At 36.1% G+C, this 23267-nt stretch overlaps 1 protein-coding gene across 8 annotated transcripts in view; it reads right to left on the bottom strand.

Annotated features, from left to right (window-relative positions):
- RBMS3 (RNA binding motif single stranded interacting protein 3) overlaps positions 1-23267 on the bottom strand; it is an 834518-nt gene that overhangs the window by 282872 nt on the left and 528379 nt on the right. For all 8 annotated transcript variants that reach the window (XM_056129462.1, XM_056129467.1, XM_056129468.1 and 5 more), the window contains exon 6: positions 3979-4058. In XM_056129462.1, the coding sequence (XP_055985437.1) occupies positions 3979-4058 (80 nt within the window). The remainder of the gene's footprint in view (positions 1-3978; positions 4059-23267) is intronic.

Here is a 23267-nt window from a genome sequence, read left to right as displayed (position 1 = left end):
AGAAATGTCTGGGGTTAGGCAGGCAAGCAGCTAATGATCCTTCATTTTGGCCAGAAAACATCAAGATCGATATGTAGGACATGCAACATTTATGGAACACTGTGCTTTCTTTTCCCTCTAGGGGAGGGAGAAAATAGCAGATGATCTCTGTCTGTGGATGGCTACAATGATTGACGCTATTTAACACATGTCTTTGGCCTTTTCTTCCCACCTGCTAGCAGCAACACAGCTGTCTGATCTTTGTTAGCTCCATATATCACATATACCAGACTTCAACTAATTTGATTGCCAGCATGTATATTTAGTTTCATTGATCCAGGCAGCCAAAATCTGGGATAACATTATAATCCAAAGGAACGTCAGCAGTGCTGTGAGACTCTAATAGGCATCAATGATCCATGATGTATTCATTAAAACTTAATCTTTTATGAACAAATAGGAAGAGCCCAAAGAGAGGAAGCATGATCCAAGAGAAAATATCTACAGTTTCCTTCCAACTCACTGATTCTATTAGGAATTAAAATGAAATACCAACATGAGTTATTAAATGTGTAATTAATACTTTATGAATAATTTATGTAATTTTTCCCTAGAATGATTCAAATCAAAATGAAACAGTGCATAAGGATCAGTACTATATGTCTTTCCAACTAATATTAACTATAATCTTTAAAAATTTTGAAATTTATAGCAATGTCAAATTTGGGACTGACAGATTGTTTTTTCTCATTTCATAGAAAAGCCACAATGGTGGACTGGAAAATCAGATGATCACCTAAGGAAAATGATTAACTTGGCATTTTATTGAGCATGAATAATTAGGCCCAAAGGCATGGTGAACATTTCTATATCTTCTCTAAATGAAGAAGTAAAGGGTGTGAATATTGTACTAATTGTTTTCTTCTTGCTTAGGGTAAGGTTAAAGTGGGGCTCTAGTAAGAGAGGACAGTTGACTTAACATTTAATCTTTCAATAGTTTTATTAAGGCCTGAAGATCTCAATTAACTTTTGGATCCTTATGGATCTTTTATTCATACAACCTTAAAACATTGCACTGAAACCATAAATGTGCAGTTTTATGATACCACAAATTTTCGAGTTTAAGGATGCCAAATCTTGATAATGTGAACTTTGAGATTAGTAGAATATTTAAAATGCTGTTTTAATTACCGACAGATCAGATCAAGTATTGCTGGCCACTATTTTTAATAATATCAGTGGATTTGCTTTCAACCTGATATTAGGCCACATAGTGATATTCCACATAGATTTTAGGATGGAACAGAATATTGGAGACGTGTATGTAAAATTTATTTGTATATACACAGGTATGTGTGTATGTGTGTGCACATGTGTATATTTTGTGTGGCTATCAACATTAATTTTTGGAACAAGATTTTTAAAAAATGCAACAAATTGTGATTTAATTAAAAATAAATTTAAAAATGCAACAAATAAACAATGAGGACAAATAAAGGCAAACAACACATGTGCAAATTTGATTATTCTTGTTATGATTCAGTACAAAAACCCAGAGATTGTTTCTCACTTTACCTTTTAAAATACCCACAGCTTACATATGTCCCCTCTCATATAACATCAAATTTAAATTAACAATTAAATATCCTCCATTATGAGACTCTATTGAATTGTTTTATTTATAAATTAATACAAAAATAAGGAAATTCAAATATTGATGATGATTAAAATTACATATTTAATTCTAATACTTTGAGTAAAAACTCTCAGAGGCCCAAGAGCTATCTCTTAAAGTTTTACAACTGAGCATAATCATTTTGAACCCAAGAGATGAAAGTGATTGAGAAACTCATAACCAAGTTCTTGCTATTCACAATGTTTCCATTGGGTGTAGCTATGATATTTAGATAGGTTAATATCACAGTCTGCGTTTTCAGAAAGGATGCCTAGACATTTGGAGATTTATAGTGGTTTTCTTTGTCTTTAACTTTAAATCATATTAGCTGTATATGGGTATATGGGTTAAGTCAAATAAAACAGTTTCAAATAAGTCAGGTTAAGGATTTCAGTATCATTTTTTAAAATGAAATAAAACAAACAAAACCTGTGTTGAAGCGTTAAAAAAAGTTATTTCAACATAATTTGTTGATTCTGGAATTTTTCATTTAACTACATTAATAAAACCTAATTTAACTTCCTTCTTTTGAGACAGGCATCTGTTGAACCACAAGGGTGAAGAGAGAATGTTCAAACAGTGCAACTCCTTTATCCAATGATGGGTCTAAGCAGATTTCCTTAAAATGACTTTTATGCTAAAAGAAAAAAATATTCTAAAATGCAGGGGCAACTCACATGCTGAGATGAAAACTGCTAACTCATTTTTGAACAACACCATATGTCTCCAATTGGATCACAACACAGTCAGTTCTCAAGGGAATGTTCCAAGTGGAAGCTAACCAATCAGTAGCACAGGCTTCACTGTTGACTACTTGATTAACCAGTGATGCTACTCGGGACTTCGCCAATCAACCCAAAGTCAGTCTGACCTTCTTTCCTTTCCCAATAGCCTCCTTAAATCAAGTGAATCACAAAAGACTCCTCACCCCTCTACAAATATATTTCACTATTTTTCCGACTTCCTCTTTCAAAATATCTTAAGGAATCAAGATGTTAAATTCCTGAATCCTCTAATCATTGGTTTTCAGAAGACACATTACATAGCAATCAGTTACGGAACTCAGGCTTAAAACTTTAAGAAAATATTCTAAAATGGATGAAGTCATATTTTTCCTGAGAATTTACTGAAAACTAAAAAACAACACATAAACTAACACATACTACTAGATCAATATTTTCTTGACAACTGTGGAAATTTCTTTGTAGCACATTATTTCATCTTTAATATCTTTATTAATATCAAAAAATCTTTAAATTTATACACCTAAATTGAATAATTTCTATTACTAGCAGATTGATATAAAGTTAAGACATTTCTAGCTTACACTGAGATACACATGATTTATTCAACTTTTTCGTGTTAAATGTAATATTTTATAGCATAAAAAGGTGTACAGAAAAATGTTAGGACATTTCTCTTTTGAAAGTAAAAGACCAAGGAAAAGTATATATTGGTGATTTTCAGACTATCGCCGATCAATTTAAGTTTGTTTTTTTATGTGTCAATAACTGATACTTCAGTAGCATCTGAAATTAGAGATGCAGCTCTTATGATGATATCAACTTGCTATCAAAGTATCTAAATGTTTGCTTTCATTCCTGGTACTCTTGTCATAGAAGAAATGTTTGGATCTGGCATCAAACTATAGATTCCACTGTAATTCTCATGTTTATATACTTTCCAAATTAGAAGTAACAATACAAATATTAATGACATGAGTCATAAACTTAGTTTAAATAAATATTTAATTATTTTTGCTGGATGTCCTTTCTAATTCACTTTAGGAAATTGATAAAAGACATAAAAAGAAAGGGCAAAGTAGGATTAGGAAGAAAGTTTTGTAATTAAGAGGAATATGAATCACTATGTAGTTAAGAAATTATGTTTAATGTTTAAGGAGATAGGACAGGGTTTAAGTACATGCCTTGCATGCTGCCAACTCTGATTAGACCTACAGCATCGCATCATTTCCCAAGCACCACCACTGCAGTCCTGGGGCCCCTCAACACTACTGGTATACAAGGAAGTTTGGTGTGCCTAAGTAAGGACCTGAATCACAGGGCTCAAAGAGCAACACATTCTTGAGCCCCATCATTGAACCTGTGGTCTAGCCCTATTGGCCAAGAGTCACAAGACACGGCTCCTGGGTACCCAGAATACTGCTTGGGAGATAACAAGCCAAAATATTAAAACTTTAAAACACACATGTATAGAAGCATTCATTTCCCTCCTGGTGACCAAACAAAGGACTCATCACACATTCATCCTAAGAGTAACAATAAGTCTAAGCACTATTGATTATACTTAATGATACTTCTTACCTGGGATGCCTGGTGGTGTTTTCAGGTATTTTCCATTAAAGTGTTGAATAACCACTTCACATTTTTCAGTAGACTCCATTCTGGGAATAGGGATAAACAAAGGGTCATAAGTTTTCACAGAATTCTATATATATTCAAGGGTAAATAAAATGAAAAGGATTGTAAGTCATGGAAAATCTTGACTTGAGAATTTTACCAGAATTGTCAACTATATTGCCACGATTACCAGCAACAGATCAATACAATATCATAAACTTATCACTTTCTAAATTTGGGTTTAGCCTGTTGAGTGTTGCCTGTGCAAAAGACTGGTCCTCACCCATGGGTAATATTGAGAATTTATTGAATTTAATCTAGAGCTGGAGCGATAGCACAGCAGGTAGGGCGTTCGCCTTACACGCGGCCAACATGGCCGACCCAACATGGCCGACCCGAGTTCGATTCCTCCGCCCCTCTCGGAGAGCCCGGCAAGCTACCGAGAGTATTCGATATGCCAGACACAGTAACAACAAAGTCTCCAATGGAGACGTTACTGGGCCCGCTCAAGCAAATCGACGATCAACGGGAGGGCCTTTACCTTTACCTTTAATACTTAAAAATAATGCATGGCAATTGAAAAATGCAGGCTGAAGTGATAGCACAGCGGTGGGGCGTTTGCCTTGCATGCAGCCAACATGGCTGATCTGAGTTTGATTCCTCTGGCCCTCTCGGAGTGCCGGGCAAGCTACCGAGAGTATCTCGCCCGCACGGCAGAGCCTGGCAAGCCACCCGTGACACACTCGATATGCCAAATACAGTAACAACAAGTCTCATGATGGAGATGTTACTGGGCCCGCTCGAGCAAATCGATGAACAACGGAAGGGATGTGACGTGACATAATTGAAAAATGCATAATTTTCTGTCGAATAAATTATATATCTCAATATAAGGTATAGAGAAATGTACTATCTCACCAATAAAGGGTTGCATTAATTATTTAACCTATTACATTTCAGTTAAGAAACTTAGGCTGTAACTACTTGGACATGTTGTCTAGGAATTCTATAAAACAGGTTGAGGTGTGCTTCATTTCTATTGCTTGCAGGAGTGATTAATACACTCAGCGTAATAATACAGTACTGTGCCATCAACATACTGACAGTTGAAAGATTTAAAAGAGGTATTTGGGCTTCTAAATGTGGAAAAAATATAAAAATGCAAATCTCAGTGATGATCTTTCTAAATTATGAATTATGGACAATCCTCTATTTTTCATGAAATATCAATATTCTAACACACTATTCTTATTTTGCTAAATATTGGCACATCACATACAAACTAAAGAAGAGGCAGTATGGTGGCTCAAAGCATGCTACCATTTGCATGGTTAGCATATGGGAAGTTCAATCTCTGGTACTATCTAATTGGTCCCTTAATCACCACTGCGAGTGACCCAAGAGCAATGCTAGGATCAGGTTTAGGTAATGTCAAGTATAGCCTAAACTCCTTCCCAAAGCAATCAAACAAAGCAAAGCAAAACAGAACAAAGCAAAATAAACATTATGAACCATACCATTTTAACGTGAATAATATAATAGTATCATGGTCCGGTCACGGTCCTCCCGTTGTTCATCGATTTGCTCGAGTGGACCCAGTAACGTCTCCATCATGAGACTTGTTACTGTGTTTGGCATATCGAGTATGTCACGGGTAGCTTGCCAGGCTCTGCCGTGCAGGCGAAATACTCTCAGTAGCTTGCCCAGCTCTCTGAGAGGGGCAGAGGAATCGAACTCGGGTCGGTCATATATAATCCCATAAAACTACACTAGAGGAAAAATACATTTATGAAACATCACACATATGCATGAAATAATATATATTAAATGAGGAAAAATTGTTTAAATCATAACTTCTTGAACTGGACAGTGATCCCATTATAGGATCACCTAACTGAATGTAGGGTTACAAAAAAATCGGCAAAGTAAATGTTTCTCAATATGAAATGACCAAAAATAAATTTAAAATCAAATGTGTACTAAAGTTATAGTTTTGGTCCATGCTACATTTCTTAGGCAAACCCAGAAAATTTTCAAAAGCTCTCACTAAAACCAGACTCTTTAACTGTTTGTCAGGCCCCATGTAGGGTCATGTAGTTGAATGAGAGGCTCATGAAAATTATAATACTTGCTTTTAAATAAATTTCTTTATGATATATACTATACTCTTGATTTGTGTATCTGTTTTACTTATCTATTTACCAGGTGGTACATAAATTTGTCTCAGGCAAAAAGGAGTCTCAGATGGAAAGCTTAAGAAGCCTTGGTCTAAAAGACAAAGGTCAAGTCTGGATTTTGTCATGTTTTTAATATGAGCTTCTTAGAATAGATTTTTCATAAAAAATAAAAATATATTTTAATTAAAATTTTATAATTATTTTCAGGAGCTTATTACATGACAATTTTACATGCAAAGAATACAAAGAGAAGTATGTTAACAAGTGCCTGGAGAATTATATTTTATTATACTTAAAGGAGTACTAACCACTATACAATCACGGCGAGCTACCAGGGCCTGGATCGATAGCACAGTGGGTAGGGCATTTTCCTTGCACGCGGCCGACTCAGCCAATCCGAGTTCAATTCCTCTGCCCCTCTTGGAGAGCCCGGCAAGCTACCGAGAGTATCTTGCCCACATGGCAAAACCTGGCAAGCTACCTGTGACATATTCAATATGCCAAACATAGTAACAAGTCTCACAATGTTACTGGGCCCGCTCAAGCAAATTGATGAACAATGGGAGGACAGTGACAGTGACAGTGATACTTAAAGGAATTCAAATGTGAGAGGAACACCAGATGTTTAAAAAAGACAGAGAAGTGAGCACAAAAAATGCCAGAAATGGGTCCAGAGAGACAATACAGCAGTTAAGATGCTTGTCTTAGATTTGGCCAACTCAGGTTTGCTTCCCAGTATCCTTTATGATCCGTAAGCATATGGCCAGGAGTGATTCCTGAGAACAGAGTCAGGAGTAACCCCTGAGTACCTCTGGGTGTGACTCCTAATAAAAAAATCTCAGAATGCCTTTAGTGCAGTGATTTGGGGGATGGGGTCATTGAGCAGAACAAGTCTGAGGGGCTGTGTCCTCCCCCTGTAGATGGGTAGAGTGAGTGGGCCAGGGGACAGGAGTGAAAGGCTAGTGGGAAACTTGGAGATGAGTAAATTAATGGAGAGAAGAGCATTTAAATTTACTTGGTGGTATTTTAAGGGATTTGAGGAGAGACTTCAAAGGAATTTGAAGATGACATCAAAACAAATTTCATCAGCAAACATACAGGAGCTGAATATATCACAGTAATTTTATCAAGTCCTTATAATAATGGTTGATGATACCAGATTAACCAAAAGAATTAACATAAGGCAGAACCTAGTTTTGTTGCTTCTAATGAGTTCAAATTAATGAAGCAAACTTTCAGTACACCAGATTTCAATGTAACATAAATCAGAACTTTCTGAAAAGGTATTCCATTAGAGAGCAAGTTATATTGCAAAGAGATTAATTTTCTCTCAATTAATGTTAAGGGCGAGGCAGGAAAACCACAGAAAGTATTCCATTATTGGATAGATGGTTCAACAAGGAATCTTACTATCTTCCCTTATTCGAAGGTTGTAGCACTGTAGCACTGTAGCACTGTCTTCCCGTTGTTCATTGATTTACTCAAGCGGGCCCAGTAACGTCTCCATTGTGTGACTTGTTACTGTGTTTGGCACATCAAATATGTCACGGGTAGCTTGCCAGGCTTTGCCATGCGGGCAAGACACTCTTGGTAGCTTGCCGGGCTCTCCTAGAGGGGCGGAGGAATTGAACTCAGGTCGACCAAGTTGGCCACGAAGGCACCACTTTTTTTTTTTTAATTAATTTATTTATTTATTGAATCGCTGTGGGAAAAATTACAAAGCTTTCAAGTTTAGGTCTCAGTCATGCAAATATCAATCACAATTCCCTTTACCAATACTTATTTTTCACCACGAAGAACCCCAATAAACCCCCACCCCCCAACCTCCCCAATGTCTGTGGGGTAGATGAATTCTAGTTAACACTCTGTCTACTTTGACTAGCTTCATTGTTTTGATAAAAGTTGCACCATTATTATTTAGACTTTACCCCCCCCCCCCCACAAACTCAGCCATGCTGAAAAAGCATTGTGAAATGATCTGCTTTCTACAGCTGGGTTCAAGAATTAAATGATGTCGCGCGGCCGCTATCGCGGCCTCGCGGTTTTGGATTTCTGCTATTTTATTTATTAACCCTGCAAGTATTTCTACTGAGAGTCAGATAATTAAGAGATTGGTCTCTGTGCTTCAGGGGCCGTGGCCGTGCCAGAGAGCCGCTCGTGGGGGGCAACTGGTGACCTCAGTCGGGCGCCCCCCGTCCCATGAGGTTTCAGTCGCGCCCCACCCCCAGCTCATACCTGCTCTCCACCAGGCTCCCATGCGCATCTTTCTTTCCAGAGAGGATACGCGAAGGCACCACTTTTAAAATTATATTAAAATTTGGTTTCAAGTGCTCTTTCCAATATATTGAAACATTAAAAAAAAGTTGTTTGTTTCACTATTTTTCTAGTTTTATTAAGATGTATTTGACATAATTTACTTATATAGCATAATGACTTGACTAATGTATGTTGTGAAATAATTACCACAATAAATTTAGCTAATATTCATTATTTCATATAATAAAAATGGAAAAAAAAACAATTTGTTTCGATGAGGTGAGAATTCAGGATTTACTCTCAATTTTTCTGTATAGAATACAAGAGATTGCAATGGATCACATGATAGTTCAGGGTTTTTTTTGTAAAAAAATTTAATTGAATTACCATGAGAAACACTGTTACAAAGCTGTTCTTGGTGAGGTTTCACTCATACAGTGTTTCAATACCCATCCCTCCATCAGTATACATTTTTCACCACTAATGTCTCTCTCTCTATCTCTTCTCTCTCTCTTTCTTACTCTCTTTTCCCCTGTCACTTTTTGGGCATTATTGATTACAATACAGATACTGAGGGGTTACCACGTTTGTCGCTTTGCCTATTTTCAGTACAAAGTTCTATCCAGAGCGATCATTTCCAACTTTTTTGTCATATTGGCTCTTTTTCTATCCCTAACTGCCTTCTTCCTGAGCACTTGAGGCAGGCTTCCAACCATGGGTCCTTGTTTCTACTTTCCTTGGGTATTAGTCTCATACTATGTTTATTTACATCACAATAGTTCTATTTTTAAAACTTTGAGTAACCTTCAAAATATTTTTCATAGTGACTCTATAGGTTTACAATCCCAACACCAATATATTTGGATTTTTCACTGCATACTCACTAGTTTTTGTTATCTAGTGCCTTTTCCTAATAGTCATTCATTAATCATTAAATGCTATTTATTGTAGTTTTCTTTTTAGATTACCGTAATGATTAGTAATGTTGAACACCTTTTTATGTGTTTGTGGTCTATTTGCTTATCATGAAAGATTGTTAATTCAGGTCCTGCACTCATTTTAATTGGATTATTTGTTACTATGCCACTGAGTTGTATGAGTTTCTCATATATTTTTCAATAATTACCTCTAACTAATATATGGCTTTAAAATATGGTTGCATGTTGTTTCTTTCATTGTGCTCTTTCTTTTGCTATGTAAAAGTTCTTTAGTTCCACTTTAGTCATTAAATTTATTTTTACGAGTACTCTAAATTAAGATTTATTTTATTTTATTTAGAGAGAGAGAACAAAAGGGAATGCCCTGCCACAGAGGCAGGGTGGGATGGGGGGTTGGGGGGATGGGAGGGATACTGGAACCCGTGGTGATGGAAAATGGGCACTGGCTGAGGGATGGGTACTTGATCATTGTATAACTGAAACCCAAGCACAAAAATTTGTAAGTCTATAACTGTACCTCATGATGTTTCACTAATAAAAAATAAATAAATAAATAAAATAAGATTTGAATTTTTTAAATATCTTTGAAACTTTATTTAAACAACATAATTTACAAAGCTGTTCAATACAGCTGCTTCAGGTATTTAATGTTCCAACATCCATTCTGACACTGTTGTAACCTGCCATTTCCCAATGTTCCCAGTTACATACCCAACACCAAGCCTGCCCCCTTACGCACAAAATAATGTACTTTATATTTCTTGCTATAACATACTTATGATAATGGTATAACTAAAGATACTCTCTGAGAATCTACCAAGCAGTTAGGTGCTAGTTGTGTTATTGTTTTCATTCATTGAGCTTGGTGGGTTTCTCCATAACTTTCCCATTTAATTTTCTGTGCTCCCACTGGGCTGTGATCACTGTGAAATTTGGAGATGTCGCATGCTGCATCTGCACTCCAGGATCTTTAGAATTGGGAGGATTCAGCTGCATGGTATCTCTGCTGAACAGTTTATATGCTGGTGAAAGTAAGGTGTAGGTGGAGCACTGGGCCTACAGGCAGGCGGGGGTTTGGCCTGGCCCCTTCCTGAAAAGTTTCCAGACACCTGGGTTTGGAGGCCTGGCCTACCTGGGATGATTCCCTTGCACTTGTCTCTGTGACTAATTGTGGAGTACAGGTTTGAAATTCTCAATATTTTCTCAGGGCTGGAAAGATAGTGCAATGAGCAGGGCACTTGCCTCATAAGTGACCAACCTGGATTCAATCTCCGGCACCTCATTAGACATCTCAAGCCATTCAGGGCTGCCCTCTGAGCTCAGAGCCAAGAGTAAGCCCTGAGCACAGCTAGGTATGGCACCCAAACCAATAAAATAAAATAATAATAATTTCTGATAATGGGTATGTCTTGCACTTACTCATCTTTCATGAGTACCCTATATTTCATAGGTGGTCCTGAAAAGAAAATGTAGAAAATAATTTGACATGGATAGGTCAATTTTCATTTCTAAGATATTCCAACATTTGTATGTAAGCATAATTTGAAAGAACATCTAAAGAATTCATCCATTTTATATCCATTTTTAAGTTGAATTAAATAACATGACCTTTTAGTAAATAAAAATGAAGATAGATAGCATTTTGCTAACCATTTAGTCACAAATTCCTCAAAACCTAGGATGCATCTGGATTAGAAAGTTAAAATGATGATATTCTCATTTCAAATATGTAGGAGCAGCTATGTATACAATTTTCTTAACTCAAGCATTTTTTTCAGTGGGACCTTTTACTGCAAGTCTTCCAACTTGTTATTTATCTTTATTTATTTATTTTGAAGGGGGAAACTTCCACTTCTAGGAACAAAAGAATTCTAATTCTGTTCTTTCTCTCTTCCCATAGGATCTACTATCTATTGTCTCTTAGGGAAAATAACCTTCCCTTCTAGCAGAGAAATGAATGGGAAAGGAAATGTAAGCCCTTAATTACTACAGATGTTACTTTATGGAATTTTTATTCCAGGAGAGCTACAGAATGAAAAGCTTATGCCCCAGAGCCCAGTCCCTTTTCAATCTCTCTCTGGGTACTCATCTAGATAAAAGGCAGTTAAGAATCTAAAGCTTGCTTGCAAGAGTCCCACAAATCAAATCTTTTCTCTTTTCTTAAAATGACATAGAATTCTAAATTAAGACTAACAATAGATGAGGGTGTGTGTGTGTGTGTGTGTGTGTGTGTGTGTGTGTGTGTGTGTGTGCATGTTGATTATACATAATGTTTTGGGAAGCTAAAATCAACTGACCTACCCACTGCACTCACCTCAACTATTTTTGTTCTGGTGTAAAAACCCCAAGTCTTTCCTTTTGAATTCAAAGTATGATTATTTTAAGACTGTTTTATAGTCATTTCAAGCCACAACACAGAAACAGCAGCCTAGACGGTTCTTTGGCTTCATTCTGATTTAACTAAGTGAACGTCTGCAGTGAGACTTTAGAGACTCTTGTTCTAAAAGAATAAATGCAATAAAAGTCTGTTTTCTGTAGCTGCCGGCACTTAGTGTCAAACCACGTTAGGCTGCACCTCCCAGCAGTGACAATTTCATTTTAATACACGAGGTACATTTTAATAAGGCAGTGCTGTCCCAGCAAAGACAGCAACAGGGGAGCTGACACGGGGCAAGGCTTAAGGTTCTTTATACATTTTAGGTGGGGCTTGGACAAAAGTGTGACCTATGGAGTGGAAGGGGTAAGGGACTGCATTTGAATAGCCGCCTTTGAAAGAATATGCCCATTTTCTACTCAAGTTTCACAATTAACCACTTTGAAATGCCAGAGCCAGCTATCTATAATCTGGCACACGCTTCAGTTGAAATTGACACTAGCATTATCAAGTGGGTCTGAAAAGGCGGCACGCTAGACAAAGCTGACTTTACATGGCCCTTTCAGCTGGACCGAGGAATCACTACAAGTGCATCTATTCTTTTTAGGCAGTATCTGAACCCCCTCACGTCCCTTAGAACAGCTCGCGTGCCAGGCCAACCATTTACCCAATGATACTTAGATTCTTACAAGTCTCCAATCATTGTATAAGGCTTCGAGGTTTTCTGTTAGGTCTGGTGTTTAAATATAAACACACATTAAAGGTACCGTTTGACATTCTTTCTTGTCACAGTGCCTAGGAACTTGGCTTCAGTCATTCGAAACACACCACAGAATTGTGATTTTCTTTTTTCTGTCTTTCTTCCTCCCCCCCCCTCCCGCCCCCAGCTAGTATGAGGAGCTAGTTTCACAGTCAATATAATTCTCACAGGAAAATTACATCACTTGAGAATCTGATCCAATACTTGTAGAATGTTCTAGGTCAAACTTAAAGTAGGGTGGTAGAAAGGTATTTAGCAAAATCACTTGCAGTCCCTTTATGCACTTGCAGTTACTTTATTTCCCTTTCATAAAGACTCTTTCAATTTATGATCTTAAAGCAATAGCATTATTAAGCATGTTCTTAAAATAAACCTGTCATTTATTATGCTTAATTAGATTTTTCCAATCTTGTGAAATTTTTGTGGTTTTGCAATCATAGACTTTGTACAAAATATTGGCAATTTAGAGTAACCGATGATGCAAAGCCGTCATCCTTATTTCCGGTAAGATTTACACAAAGGACCAACATTTAACGATTTTTTTTAAAGTACTAAAATGTGTGTTTTTCTAACGGTTCAAAAACAAATTATGTCATTGATTTCTGACTATATTATATAAGAAGGAATAGTGAGTCCTGGCAACAAAGATGAGCAAATGAGTTGAATTTTCTTCTTTTCTGCAATTCATTTTCTTCCTGCCAGGTGTTTTACATTCTTAGAACAAATGTAAACTGGCCGAGCAGAGTGGTCTCTCTGCCCTCTCTCTTTGCGGTCATGGAGATATTTGTAAAGTGTTCTTGGTGCATTATTGTACACTCCTCTTAGGAAACACAGTTGCAGCAAGGCTAAACTAATGAAGATTCACCCCAGAGTTTAAAGCATACATTTTCAAAACTAAAAATAAACTTGGATGAAAACAATTTGCATTAAAGAGATAAAGAAACTAATACTTGGAGGAGATTTCTGATTGGCTTCCCTAAAAGCTTTAGTCAATGAATATGAAAGGGATTCTTGATTCTTAGTTCAGGAGTTCTAGAGGAAGTCCCTTTGCTAGTTGCTTTTCTTACTCAATACACATGGGAAATTTTTACATGACCACATGCATATAAGTCTATAAATTAGGTATAGTAGCTGAGCATTTTTTATTGATAACAAATCATCAAAAATTATTTAAAATAATTATCTATTATACATATAATTTTATCATTTACTAAAGACAAAAGTAAATTATACACTAATGAGACAATTGTGCTTGTTATCTTTTCATATAGAAAGAAATATTGGCTGAATATTTGATAATGAAAGATGTTGAGCTGCTTCAAAAGTTTTCAGATCAATATTTTTCTTTTTAAATTGTCTATGCTGAAATTACTCTTTGCATATATTTATAGTACATATATTTATGGCCATTTCAGAAATAGTTGGGAATTTTACCTTTATCCTCAATCAAAATTCACTTAACAACTTTTCTTTTTTCTTAGGAAATGGAAGTTTTAAACCTATGTCACTTGATAATTCAGTAAATTCTTTTTGAATTTTTAATGGTAGATGACTGACACTTTTTATTTCAACTGGGTGTGATTTAGAACCCAACTGAAGTTTTTGTAACCAAAATGTGAAGGAAAGTATTTCTGAACCTGTCTTCGGACACTCTAGATGATCGATTACAGCTCTTACAAACATATCTTTGAGATGGATATTTTAAATTACAAAATCATTTATTGTTATAAACATTTTAAAGAGACATTTTCCACCCTATTCTTCCACATGCTAACTTTTCAAGTCAAACTTTCATTTTTATATTTTAAGATAAATGGTACCAATATTTCTTAAAGCAACATGTTTCATTTTTCACAAATATCTGACAACAGGGTTTTGAAAACCATAATTATTATTAAGAAAATGAATAAAATAAGATTTCTATCAAGTCAAAATATGACAATTCTATCCTTTAAATAGTCTGTAAAAAATTGACCCTTTTGAGAGTCACCTTGTTTCTGCTGAGAGCAATATGTTTTTTAAATCTAAATTTGTCTTTGTAAAAATTTGAAATCAAACAACTCATAACAATAATTCTTTTAATGAAGTTAATGAATCTTATAGCATGATGAAGTACATCTAATTCTTGTATTTTTTCTTTGTTTTTGAATCCCAATGTATCATGAGGTGATAAAAAGTAATAACATATCACCCAAGTAAGTTTTTTCTACAAATTCAATATTCTCACTTACCATTTGTGTCCACTATCTGTACAAACTCCAACGCAATTTTCTACTGTAAATCTTCATTTGTGAAAATATTGATCAACTGTAAAATATCTACCTTCTCCTCTTATGTGCCCTCTGAAAGGGCAACAAAAATAATTCCTTATGTAAGCTTCCTGCATAAGCATATCTTACATTAAGTAAGAACTGTGCCATGTTAAAATATCAGCTATCTGACCTAATTGAATAAAACTCAAAATTTTTCAAAATTAACCAGGTAATAAATTGCTGGAAGTGGTTGTGGTTGATTTAAAAAATTCTTTAGGAAACATTATCATCTGATAAATTAATTTAAAAAATTTCATCCCTATACTTTACGTATGATTTATTTCTGAGATTTTAATAGCAATAGGCAATGAGATCTTTTCCTATTGAGTAGAGATTTTTAGTTTTTCCAATTAAATAAAAATTTTCATGAAATGCCAGTAAATATATTTCATTGGCAGAAGCAAATTTCCTAAAACACTGTTTTTCTTAGCTTGAAGATATTAAAAGCTGTTCCAAATATTCCTATCTCTGTGCTGTATCCTTAGCATTAATATGTCACTTTAGCTTGGCTTGCTTCATGCTCTCTACAGTTAAATTTTATCACAAATTAAGCACAAATTTTCCCACATTAGCATGATTAGTAAAAGTAAATCCATATTGCAAAAGTGATTCAGCAAACTTTCTTTTTCATGTCAATTTCGGCTACTGCAACGTGGTACTAATGATTACCACATTGTCATCAATATTATTTTTTGTTTCTGTCTTAATTTAGATATTTATCCATGATCAAAAAATATTTTTGCCTAAAATATAGACATTATTATTAGCCTTTCAAATTAATACTGGCTTTATTTTATGAGGCTGTATTGTTGGTGCTTAATTTAAAAAATGATGTACATAACTGCACACTGAATATCAACAATATATGTGCAGCACTATAGCACTGTCCTCCCATTGTTGATCGATTTGCTCGAGCAGGCACCAGTAATGTCTCACAACAAATTATGAGACTTGTTACTGTTTTGGCATATCGAATATGCTACGGGGAGCTTGCCAGACTTTGCCGTGTGGGCGAGATACTCTTGATAGCTTGCCAGCTCAGTAAGAGGCATGGAGGTCGCATGCAAGGCAAATGCCCTACCTGCTGTGCTATTGCTTCAGTCCAATATATGTGTAATATAATGAAAATATTGTTAAAGGTTTTTGTCTTTATTAGTTACAATTAAACTTAGGTTTCTTTGTTTTGGTTTGGGTTTTTTTGTTTGATTATTTGTTTTTCTTTGGGGACCATACTCAGTGGTGCTCAGGGCTTATTCCTGGCTCTCCTCTCAGGGATCACTTCTGGTGGAACCATATGAAGCGCCTTGGATTGAACCATCTGAAGTGACTTGGACCGCAATATAAGCCTCCCTACTGTACTATCCTCTGGCTCCTTGGTTTGCTTTTGTTTGTTTGTTTTAGGGACCATATTTTATTGTACTCAGGGTTTACTTCTGGCTCTGAGTTCTGGAATCCACTAGGTGCTCCAAGGACCAAATGTGATGCCAGGGATCAAACTCAAGTCGACGCTCTATAAGTCGAGCACCTTACTAGCTGGACTATTTCTGTACTACCTCTCCACTTCCAAGAAAAAACATTTAAAAGTTCTGTCATTCAAGGGGTTGATATCAAGGACATACAAAGTACTGGTTGAACTCCACAAGAAGAAAATATCCAACCAACCCCATCAAAAATGGGATGAAGAAATGAACAGAAACTTTCTCAAAGAAGAAATCCTAATGGCAAAAAGGCACATGAGAAAATGCTCTACATCATTAATCATCAGGGAGATGCAGATCAAAAGAACAATGAGATATCATCTCACACCACAGAGACTGGCCCACATCCAAAAGAACAAAAGCAACTGATGTTGGTGTAGATGTGGCGAGAAAGGAACTCTCCTTCACTGGTGGGAATGTCGACTGGTTCAGCCCATTTGGAAAACAGTATAGATGATTCTCAAAAAATTAGAAATTGAGCTCCCATTTAACCCAGCAATACCACTCCTGGGAAAATATCCCAGAGAGGCAAAAAAAGTATAGTTGAAGTGACATCTGCATTTGTTTGTTCATTGCAGCACTGTTTACAATAGTCAGAATCTGGAAAAAACCTGAGTGCCCGAGAACAGATGATTGGTTGAAGAAACTTTGGTATATCTACACAAGGGAATACTACATAGCTGTTAGAAAAGCTGAAGTCATGAAATTTACATGCAAGTGGTACTACATGGAAAGTATCAAGCTAAGTGAAATGAGTCAAAAAGAGAGGGACAGACATAGAAAGATTGCATTCATCTGGAGAACATAAAGTAACAAAATAGGAGACTAACACCCAACAACAGCCGAGATAAGTACCAGGAGGTTTACTCCATAGCTTGAAAGCCAGCCACATATACTTGGGGAAAAGGCAACTCAGATAGAGAAGGGAACACCAAATAAAGGGTGTTGGGAGGATACTCCCAGGATGGGAGATGCATGCTGAAAGTAGACTATAGACCGAACATGATTGCCATTCAATGTCTCTTTTACAAACCAAGAACACAAAAGGAGAGAGAGAACAAAAGGGATTGCCCTGCCACAGAGGCAGGGGGGTATGGGAGTATGGGGGTCAGAGGGATACTGGGATAAGTGGTGATGGAAAATGGGCACTGGTGGAGAGATGGGTACTCGATCATTGTATAATCGAAACCCAAACACAAAAATTTGTAAGTCTACAACTGTACCTCATGGTGTCTCTCTAATAAAAATTAAAATAAATTTAAAAAAGTTTCTGTCATTAAATATATTAGAGTGAATTATCACTTGTTGTCAATCTTTTTGAACTGCAGCCATATGTTTCATTTCTACAAATTACTAGTTACTACAGCTCCTTTCTCTTTTCTATAATTCAGCAGAATTGACTTTGTTCTGATACAGAAACATGACAAAGTCAGCCCTACCTTAAATTTTCTACTCCCTTTTCCCTTTATCAAAGTTGTTCTCTTCCTTCTCTAAACCCACAGAGATATTCTCAGCTTTTTAGTATTTAATAATTATTTGCATTTCAGTGCTATTTCTTCACAGAGATTTTCTGTCCTAACCTTTATCCTCAAATTCTTGTCAGAATCCTTGACTTCAGCTCTATGGTTCATTTTTCAAAAACTAATTCATTTGATATTTTGTATTTTGCCTTATTATTTGCTTACTATCTTGAGTCCAGCAGAATGTCAACCCATGAAAACAGATATCTTTCTTTTGTCTAACTCTTTAAATTGTTGCATCTAGATAAATTATTGTCACATTGGCAAATCCAAGACATAAATTAATTAGATAACTTAATGAATAAAAACAGAAATAATTTTAAATATGAGGAAAAAAATAAGGGAATTGTCATTTAATTCTGACTAATAAAGCATACTCATAACCATATAGATATAGTAAATACACAAGTTGTATCAAGTCACAAAATCCTGTGCATGTAGAATTCCAAATAAACATGTCTACGCCTATAGTTCAATAATATTTCCAAGATTTTCTTCTTTAATTGCTGAATATAGACACTCTATTCAAAGCTCTTGGGTTATTACATGACCAAGAACCCATGTCATGATTTATGCTTAAAACAGGTAGAAGACAAACAGATTTTATGGACCGTAAGCACGTTGATTATATATTATTTATAATTTTGAGATTAAAAGTTATTCAACTTCAGTTTCATGAGGAAAATGATATATTTTAGAACCCCTCCCCCTCTATCCAATATATTCTTTGGAATCCAACCTTCTGTACTCTATAATAATAACAATAAACTGCGTGTCTTCCTCCCCTAAACTTTCATAAAGGTATACATACAAATTTGAGTCCAGAAGATCTCAGAATAAGAGACTATTTGATTCAGCTTAAGTAATTTATTTGAGTGTATGGAGCGACAGAACAGCAGGTAGGGCAATTTGCCTTGCACGCGGCTAACCTGGGTTTGATTCCCAGCATCACATATGTTCCCCCAGGAATAATTCCTGAGTGTATGATCCAGGAGTAACCCCTGTGCATTGCCAGGTGTGACCCAAAAAGCAAAAAAAATTATTTGATATTTGGTAGGTTAGCTGCTTTGGGTTTTAAAAACCATATTTAGTCTATGCTGAAATGATAATAGATGTTTTTTCCTTTTCTTACCATGATTGTGACTTTTTGAAAAAAGAAAAAGAGGTTGAACATGAAGGAATGGATGAGCGTCAATAAAAATGCATATAACTGTTTACAATAGCCAGAATCTGGAAAAAAACCAAGTGCTTGAGAACAGATGACTGTTTAAAGAAAAGTTGGTACATCTACATGATGGAATACTATGCAGCTGTTAGAAAAGATGAAATCCTGAAATTTGCACATAGGTGGATCAACATGGAAAGTATCGTGTTAAGTGAAATGAGTCAGAAAAAGAGGGACAGACATAGAAAGATTGCACTCATTTGTGGAATATAAAGTAACAGAATGGGAGACTATCACCGAAGAACAGTAGAGATAAATACCAGGAGGATACTGCACAGCTGAGAAGCTGACCTCACATGCTGGAGGAAAAGGCAGCTCAGATAGAGAATTGACCACCAAGTAAAGAGTGCTAGGAGGGTCCACTCGGGATGGGAGATGCGGACTGAAAGTAGACTACAGACCGAACATGGTGGCCACTCAATACCTCTACTGCAAACCACAACACTCCAAAGAAGAGAGAGAACAAAAGGAAATGCCCTGCCACAGAGGCGGGGTGGAGTGGAGGGGACAGAGTGGGGGTGGTGGGAGGGATTCTGGGACCATTGGTGGTGGAAAATGGGCACTGTGGAGGGATGGGGACTCGACCATTATATGACTGAAATGCAACCACAAAAGTTTTTAAGTCTGTAACTGAACCCCACGGTGATTCACTAATAAAATATTCAAAAAAATATGCATATAAAACAAGAATAGTAGAGGCTAGATCAGGAGTTTACTGTCCAATGGGTCACATCTGTAGACCATTAGAAGAAAAATTAAAATCACCAAAAGGAATAACAATCTTTATTTTCTTCAGTCTCAGCAGACACAATTGTAACCTATTTCTGTGCAAACACAGCTGTAGTTTTGAGATTGCTAATCACTAGGTTTACATTCTAGAAATTTTCTTTGCTCACATTTGATTTCCTGATTCCACATGTTTGAGATAGTAGTGGCAAAAGATTTGCCAAAAAAAAAAGGGAGGTATTATTTACAAAAAAGATGGACTCCAAAAAGATATGGCTAGAACACATTTTAAACAATAAAACAAATCATGATAAGTTTATGATCATTTTTAAAGGCTCATAAAGTTGTCTACAAAGAAAACATGGATATTTCCTTAATAACTTTCTAGTCCCTCTATTTAGATTCTGTTTATTCTGTGTCAGTATTTTTTCTATATTTCAGAAGATAGGAGAAAGAAGCAAGAAGGCTCAGGCAGTAGTAAATAAACTGATAAAATGTTAGTGATATTCAGAGTTATTAAATAATATAAAACAATATTTTAATCTGTCATTTATGCCACTTAAAAAAGTCAGGGCAGTAAATGTCTGCCTATACCCACAATAAAAAAATAAACTTAGCGAAAAGTAAAAAGAAATGAAGTTATTTATTCGGAAAACTTGCTTTCCTGTGGGCAGAAGTAGAACACAGGATGCCCACATGGTAAAAGTCATTCAAACAAAACTCCATGAGAATCAAATTAAGAGTCCTAAAGAGGGGTGTAAAATACTACAGAATACAAAGGTCTCTGCTCAACAGTCTCTCACGCTCTTTAGCTCACCAGGGGACAGTAAATGCATTTCTTAGAGGGTCTGTGTTCCCAGATGTGGAAGCTGGATTAATTGTGAATGCTTATCCCCAGCCCTTCTCCACTCTGGGTCAGTCTTTTACTGGCCTCTCATAACACTTATTCAATGTGATTTTTGTTAGACAAATAGTTTCATGTTTCTGGGAATGGGAAATGGATAACATGAACACAGAATCCTGTCCCTCTAGACTCCAGCTGTTTTATGCTGTGTACTTTGCCTTCCCAGGCCTCCCAGGCAAGGTAGTCTGTTGGCACCCCCTAGCTCTGCAGTAGATGGATCTTATTCTCAACACTCTCCATAAACTTCTGTTCTCCTCTCCTTGGTTTGTGACTCGCCTATTAAAATGCTGCCTGGAGGAAGGGTGGGAGGACGGGTCTTCAAGATTGTTTTAAGTTACAAGGGGTAAAATAAAATATAATGAAATAAAGCATCTGTGATTTCAAATCCTATCTAGTGCTGCTACTGGGAGTTTAGAAAGCCTATAATTGGGCTGTCTGGGCACCCCACTGGCATGCAAATCAATGCTTTAAAGTTCAGTGTTTTAAATATCAAATGAAGATACTACCTTGACTTTGAAGACCTAGTATCAAAGAAGATTAATGTCTAGCTTTAGAATAAAATAATAATGGGGAGTTTTCTTTCTCATCAAATTTTAGAATCTTCTGCACTTGAATCCAGGACCAAATCTGGTTGTTAGAAATGACTACAGGTAGTATTCAAAACAAAGCCTGCTGAGAATCATATTTAACACTGTATCACTGTCCTCCCATTGTTTATCGATTTGCTGGGCCCAGTAATGTCTCCAATGCGAGACCTGTTGTAACTGCTTTTAGCATATCGAATATGTCATGGGTAGCTTGCCTGGCTTTGTCATGAGGGTAAGATACTCTCTGTAGTTTGCTGGGCTGTCTGAGAGGGGCAGAGAAATTGAACTCCGTTGCTTCCTCGAAGTCAGTTGCTTGCAAGGCAAACACCCAACCCACTGTGCTATCATTCCAGTGCTTTGTGGATTGAGATAGGTAGAAATGCAGATCTGTAGAAATTTTTAGGCACAAATATAGACTGGCCCTTTTTCCATGAGCTAAGCATTTGTTTTAATAATGCTGGTGACACTAAAATTTTTGAGAAAGAAATCATTTGCATAACAATAATCCCTGTGCTGACACTGCTATAATTTTCTCCAATAATATAGGACACCCATTTTAGAACTGACTTATTATTATCAAATACTATCCCACTGCATATTTCTATTGTTCAAGTCATGCAAACAGCAAAGCAAAAAGGCTGAATGATCTCATTAATTCATCAAATTTTCAGATCAATTATTTCTTAGAAAAGATTCTAGATGTTATTAATGAGATGGAGAAGAATACCTAGTAAAGGAATAAAAGAGGAGATCAATTCATGATGAGTATATTTTAGAAAATTTTGGAAAAAGTGGTTGAGGTTGAGAATGACACTGAAAGGAATTAGCTCTATCTGGTAAAACATCTAGGAATAAGACTTACAAATCTAAGTTTTAAGAGGCCTTCTAAATTCTGAAATCTAATACTAATAAGCACTGATTCCAAAATCTGGAGAGCAATTAATCCACCCAAAGTGCTTATGAATATGGGGACTGCTAAATAAACTCAAAGGTCTAGTGTGTATCCTTTATACTTAGGAGGCCTATGTTAGCTATATTGTCCCTTAAGTGTTACTGGAAGCTACCTCTAAAGCAACAAACTGGGAGTAGCCTTTAAGCACTAGCAGGTGTGACCCCCAAAACAAAATAAAATATTTTTTAAAAAAGTACTTAAATATACAGTTTGCTTTATCCATACCCGTTGCTGATTTATTAAGTCTGGAGTGGAGCCAGCAATTTTGCACTTGTAACAAATACCCCACCACCAGTAAACCTACTTATTTTTGAAGCTATACACTAAGAATCACTATTCTACAGACTCTTGCATGTAAACCTTTAACTTTTTGTTATCCATGTTCCACCATTCTATCATTAGAAGACTTGAGAAAATAGTGAATTAGATAAATTGTAGCTTTGTTCAGAGGAGGAATTCTGGATGAAAAGGTTGAGTGGGAAAATAATATTTTTTTAAAGGAGGCAAAGCTATATAAGAGTTGATTTGTGAGCCACTGAGTTAGATAAGGTAATAGTTAAATTATCTTGTTTGAGAAAATGCAGAGTGAATGCTAAACTGTGAGGAAGTAGGACTTTGGGCAGAGCTATTTACATATAGAATAGATTGAATTATTTCTCACTTCAGCATCAAATTAGATAAATTGTACATGATCCTGCTCTTTGGAATTTCATGTTTAAGACACATGGTGTTTGATAAAGCACTTGTTCTGTGTCAATTTCCTGTCTTCTTGCAAGAGAATCTGACTTGTTTTCTTTTGATTCCTTACGGAAAGTAAATCATTAGCTGTATAGACATGTTGAAAGAGGAGGTGCTGGGGTCCTTTGGGGAAGGAGGTGGGCACAACTGGTAATGAGTGTGCTTTTGGAATTATGTGCATGGGAAGCCATCATTAACAGTATAGTAAACCACAGGATCTCAATCAATTAAAAAAATAAAAGAAACCATTGCCATGACTTCAACCAATGCTTTCCTTCCGAAGTGCCACCTTCTGAAAGTGGAAAA

The sequence above is a fragment of the Sorex fumeus genome, unplaced genomic scaffold (assembly GCF_029834395.1).
Source record: "Sorex fumeus unplaced genomic scaffold, SorFum_2.1 ptg000072l, whole genome shotgun sequence".
Lineage (NCBI taxonomy): Eukaryota > Metazoa > Chordata > Mammalia > Eulipotyphla > Soricidae > Sorex > Sorex fumeus.
Note: the sequence above shows the minus strand (reverse complement) of the source record. Positions and strands in the feature narration are given on the sequence as shown.